This window comes from Eutrema salsugineum, unplaced genomic scaffold (assembly GCF_000478725.1).
Source record: "Eutrema salsugineum unplaced genomic scaffold, Eutsalg1_0 scaffold_7, whole genome shotgun sequence".
Classification (NCBI taxonomy): Eukaryota; Viridiplantae; Streptophyta; class Magnoliopsida; order Brassicales; family Brassicaceae; genus Eutrema; species Eutrema salsugineum.
Window position 1 is genome coordinate 1,496,159 of NW_006256486.1, and position 6,000 is coordinate 1,502,158.

Below are 6,000 nucleotides of genomic sequence, written 5' to 3' on the forward strand. Positions count from 1 at the left end.
TTGTGTTCTTGTTATTTAGAGTGTATGTGAATCAAACCACTTTGGGTCATGGGAGTAAAGCCTTGATCCATGCGAGGAAAATCTCTTAGATCAAGTCCTTTGTCCATTGATATATTTGGACCTTAAAGTGTATTATTTATCAACATTAACTTCATCCATCAATAACTTTAAATCTTTATGTGCTATAAGTTTGATGGCTTCTAATCTTACATCAAATCTCGCATAGGAGAAGATATCGAGCAAACTTTATGACTTCTTTGCTTCTAACGATGAAGAAAACAAATGTATATAGTGATGACAGAAAAAGTTTCAAAATTAAGAAGAAACTATATGGCTATTATCATTTAATATTGATGGTAAAGTTATTGTGCTTTGGATACCAGTTACACGTGTAGACGATAATTTAGAACTCTTTAATTTTTAAATAATTTGCAAATAAAAGACCACAGTAAAAAAAATCACCATAAATAAATGATGTTAGAAAAAACCATTAATATAGAAATCCAACAAAAGTATTTTTAAGAAAGAAATATATAGATCATATATATATATATATATATTATTAGATTATCATTGAAATCTAAACACTTTATATTAAGAAAGAAAAACTGAACACAGATTTTTGTGACATATTAGATGGAAAGTGTATTAAAGTGTTTAGACAAAACTAATTAGTAATAATAAGATAAAAGTTATTAATTCATTAAAACATATTTGATGAGGTGCTAAGTGTTTTCTTTTATTTTATATATATATGGTATTCTTGTGCATCTAATAGAATAAGATCTATGGATTGTGTTCCACCCAATTAAGTTTTTTTTTTTTTCTGTAATTCGTCAGTTATGTGAAATAACTGACAAATATTATTAATTGTTTTAAATAAATTATGCCTCTGATAAAGATTTTGTTTTGAAAACATTTTCTACCCAATTAGTGATAGTAAGATTTCTAACTTAATTTAGGGATGTGGTCTATTTTTTCCTAAAAAGCAAATAAGTAAAGACTCATTTGTTGTATAAATATACAATGTCTTGCCTTACCTTCTCTTATATTTTCCATCTCTCAAAGCTTCCGAGATAAATTAAAAAATACAGTTGAAAAACAAGAAATTCTTCTCGTCAAAAATGGCATCTGGTATGTTTTTTCCTTGTTGTGATTATTCATGCTTCTTCCATTGTTATCAAAATTGCTCGACTATTTACTCGTTACATATTTTCTGCGTGAAACTAATTCGTAAATTTACGTATGATAACCACATATATATATAGAGAGTAGAGTTATGAACAACGTGTACATTGTGGAGCCCATAGGAGTTCATAAAGCCACTATAGTCTGGCTGCACGACATCGGGCTCAAAGGCGTCGAGTAACACTCTCACTGTCTCCCATGCTTTGTTTTGTATTGTTTTATATGCTCTCTTTTTTTCCTAAAATATATGCTCTTTTGTTTTCAAAACTCTCGAATTTTGTACATTTCCTCTCTATTTTCTTTTCTTGTTAGATAATAATAAGTTTGTTTCACTAAAGTTGTATATACATTACATATTATACACACTATATATATTTTAATTAATCTATTATGTATGCAGCTCAGTTCAGCCTCTGCAAAGTTTGGGTCTTCCCAATGTAAGGATCCATACAGATACATGTGTTTGCCATGAATTTAATTTCTTTTTATATATAGCCACAATGGAAACTATGAATTTTCTAATAAAAATATATGATTTGGCATAGATAAAATGGATTTGTCCGACTGCTCCTACACGCCGTGTTACTTCTTTGGGTGGAGAAGAAACCACTGCATGTACGATTAATTGGCTATAGATATACATATGTTATTTTGTTTCTTCTAAATCAGTATTTGATGTCTCTAAAATATTACTAATTAAAATGGAAAACTAATAGTACAGTATTCATAATCCTTTTATGGTGAATCAGGGTGCGATATCACAAAAGTTTCAGAGAGCATACATCATGATTTTGAAGCTTTAGATAATGTGAATTCATTTGTTGCTGGCCTTTTCTCTTCCGAACCAGAACATGGTAATTCGGAATTATCCACACTTAACATGCATAGTTTAGACTATCTATACATCAAATACATATATATGATTAAATAATTAATACTTTAATGTTGATTTTGGTATAGTTATTAAAGGAGTGGGAGGTGTCGGCTTGGGTGCAGCACAAGCTCTCTACTTTGCGAGTAACTATGCCTTTGGACGAGTCACCATAAACCTAAAAATTGTTATAGGGATCAACGGTTGGCCCTGATTATGTATATATGTTCTTATCCGATTATAATCATCAATGACGTTTTTAATGAGAATTTGGTTATGTAAATTTTGAATCATCACTAATAATGTCATTTCATCAATAAAATTGTGTTTTATTATATTTTCACCAATCTTTACATCTAGTAGTTGAATCTACCAAAATTATTCACTTAACACGGTGAACCAAGACCTGATCCATTCAGGTCCAGACTTAATCGAAACCGAATTTATAAACTAGATGTAATGTAATAATTAAAACTGTCCAAGTTCAGATATGTCTTTGTTTGGATCAATGCAAATTTACCTTTGGAGTTCAGGAGAGTTTCTACTTTATCCAGATGTTCTTTAGAAATGGTTCAACTGCATCAGTACGCAACTGATCAGACAAATTTCTTGATGCTTCCACTTTCCATATCCGGCACCAAATAGATTAAATAGGATCATTGAATTTATTTTTTTGATTTACTTGAACCAGCTTGCTTGGAGACATTCTACACAGACCAAAAACTTCAAAGAAAAAACAAATTCATGTCCAAAATATTTAGGTACAAGAAACTTCGCATACTTAACAAGACTGATGTATAATGGCCATTTTACTCAATAAACTTCGATTAATTTCACATTTAAAATTTTTTTTTTGTTTAAGCTTGTAAAACCGTATATAGGAGAACTATATAATCTCGTAGGCTATAATCTCAATCATCAGTTCCCTTGTAATATTCATGAATCATTTTATTAATAGTCAATAAATCAAATTGTTTTATTTTTTATAAAAAAAATGTAAAATTTCATCAAAAAAGCGTTTTTACAAAGAATGCTTATGTGGTTCTAAAAAATTGAAATCAAAGCAAAATTAGACTAGAAATTTGTGCTAGTTGGACTCTGAAACTTTAGCGGGTGGAGAACCACCAAGTTAGACCATCATCGTATCTGGTACCACTCGTCATTCGGATGGAAGAAACTCTGTTCTGCACAAGGGAACATTCCCTTGTCGATAAAGCGAATTAGCTGGAGCGGTGATTGTGGTTGATCACTATGACCTCTTCCATTTCGCTCGTGCCAAATAGTGTGTACTGCCAGTTGGAAGACATATCTGAATAAGAATAGAGGAGTTGAACTTAGCGTTGAGTCAGAGAGGAGAAGAACCAGACTATCTTAATCTGTGGAGAAGCTATCGATGAGTAGATTGGACGCAAGATTGGTCCAAATCAATTTTTTTTCTTTTTTAAAGCTTTGTCTTTCTGTTTTATTCTGTAAAGTTTATAAGTGAAATTATTTATTTTTTTGTGTTCTTGTTATTTAGAGTGTATGTAAATCAAACCACTTTTGGTCATGGGAGGAAATCCTTGATCCATCCCAGAAAATCTCTTAGATTAAGTCCTTTGTCCATTGATATATTTGGACCTTACACAATCTAAGTGTATTATATATCAACATTCTCTTCATCCATCAATATATGTAATTTTAAATCTTTATGTGCTTTAAGTTTTGTGGCTTCTAATCTTACATCAAAATCTCGCATAGGAGAAGAGATCGAGCAAGATTTACGACTTCTTTATTTCTAACGATGAAGGGACAAATGTATATAGTGATGATCGAAAAAGTTCCAAAATTTAGAAGAAACTATATCGTTATTATCATTTAATATTGATGGTGAAGTTACTGTGCTTCAGATACCAATTACACGTGTAGAAGACAATTTAGAACTCTTTGATTTTTAAATAATTTGAAAATAAAAGACCACAATCTTTTAAAAAAGTCACTATGTTGGAAAAAACCATTGATATAGAAATCCAACAAAAATACTTTTAAGAAAGAAAAATATAGATCATATATCATTAGATTATCATTGAAATCTAAAAACTTTATATTAAGGAAAAAAAAACTGAATACATAGATTTTGTGACATTTTATATGGAAAGTGTATTAAAGTGTTTAGACAAAACTAATTAGTAATAATAAGATAAAAGTTATAAATTCATTAAAACATATTTGATGAGGTGCTAAGTGTTTTCTTTTATTATATATATGGTATTCTTGTGCATCTAATAGAATAAGATCTATGGATTGTGTTCCACCCAATTAAGTTTTTTTTTTGCTGTAATTCGTCAGTTTTGTGAAATAACTGACAAATATTATTAATTGTTTTAAATAAATTATGCCTTTGATGAAGATTTTGTTTTGAAAACATTTTCTACCCAATTAGTGATAGTAAGATTTCTAACTTAATTTAGGGATGTGGTCTATTTTTTCCTAAAAAGCAAATAAGTAATGACTCATTTGTTGTATAAATATACAATGTCTTGCCTTACCTTCTCTTATATTTTCCATCTCTCAAAGCTTCTGAGATAAATTAAAAAAAATACGGTTAAAAAACAAGAAATTCTTCTCGTCAAAAATGGCATCTGGTTATGTTTTTTCCTTGTGATTATTCATGCTTCTTCCATAGTTATCAAAATTGCTCGACTATTTTCTCGTTACATATTTTCTGCGTGAAACTAATTAGTAAATTTACGTATGATAACCACATATATATACAGGTAGTAGAGTTATGAACAACGTGTACATTGTTGAGCCCATAGGAGTTCATAAAACCACTATAGTCTGGCTGCACGACATCGGGCTCAAAGGCGTCGAGTAACACTCTCATTGTCTCCCATGCTTTGTTTTGTATTGTTTTATATGCTCTCTTTTTTCTCGTAAAATATATGCTCTTTTGTTTTTAAAATTCTCGAATTTTGTATATTTCCTCTCTATTTTCTTTTCTTGTTAGATAATAATAAGTTCGTTTCACTAAAGTTGTATATACATTACATATTATACACACTATATATATTTTAATTAATCTATTATGTATGCAGCTCAGTTCAGCCTCTGCAAAGTTTGGGTCTTCCCAATGTAAGGATCGATACAGATACATGTGTTTGCCATGAATTTAATTTCTTTTTATATATAGCCACAATGGAAACTATGAATTTTCTAATTAAAATATATGATTTGGCATAGATAAAATGGATTTGTCCGACTGCTCCTACACGCCGTGTTACTTCTTTGGGTGGAGAAGAAACCACTGCATGTACGATTAATTGGCTATAGATATACATATATTATTTTGTTTCTTCTAAATCAGTATTTGATGTCTCTAAAATATTACTAATTAAAATGGAAAACTAATAATACAGTATTCATAATCCTTTATGGTGAATCAGGGTGCGATATTACAAAAGTTTCAGAGAGCATGCATCATGATTTTGAAGCTTTAGATAATGTGAATTCATTTGTTGCTGGCCTTTTCTCTTCCGAACCAGAACATGGTAATTCGAAATTATCTACACTTAACATGCATAGTTTAGACTATCTATACATCAAATACATATATATGAGTAAATAATTAATACTTTAATGTTGATTTTGGTATAGTTATTAAAGGTGTGGGAGGTGTTGGCTTGGGTGCAGCACAAGCTCTCTACTTTGCGAGTAACTATGCCTTTGGACGAGTCACCATAAACCTAAAAATTGTTGTAGGGATCAACGGTTGGCTTCCTAGCTGGACGTAAGCTCCTCAAGCCCTGATGTAGTTTTTCACAAAATTTTATTTAACTATTCATATATACCTTTTAATAATGGAAAACCAAAATCGATCAATAATCTTGTAGGACCTTACGAAATGATATGTATTCTGCCTTTGGGACTTTTGTTCGTGCCGGATCGCTAATCTTACTTAC

General features: G+C 30.4%; 2 protein-coding genes across 2 annotated transcripts; both read left to right on the forward strand.

Moving 5' to 3' along the window:
- The first annotated feature begins 1,279 nt into the window (after nt 1-1,279).
- LOC18011226 (acyl-protein thioesterase 1 homolog 2) lies at nt 1,280-2,273 on the forward strand. The gene is made up of 5 exons (XM_006392822.1): nt 1,280-1,365; nt 1,589-1,625; nt 1,734-1,803; nt 1,938-2,042; nt 2,149-2,273. Exons 1-5 carry the CDS (start codon nt 1,280-1,282, stop codon nt 2,271-2,273), a joined length of 423 nt encoding a protein of 140 aa, XP_006392884.1.
- A 2,553-nt stretch (nt 2,274-4,826) lies between these two features.
- On the forward strand, nt 4,827-5,832 carry LOC18011224 (acyl-protein thioesterase 1 homolog 2). The gene is made up of 5 exons (XM_006392823.2): nt 4,827-4,912; nt 5,137-5,173; nt 5,282-5,351; nt 5,485-5,589; nt 5,696-5,832. Exons 1-5 carry the CDS (start codon nt 4,827-4,829, stop codon nt 5,830-5,832), a joined length of 435 nt encoding a protein of 144 aa, XP_006392885.2.
- The last annotated feature ends 168 nt before the right edge of the window (nt 5,833-6,000 follow it).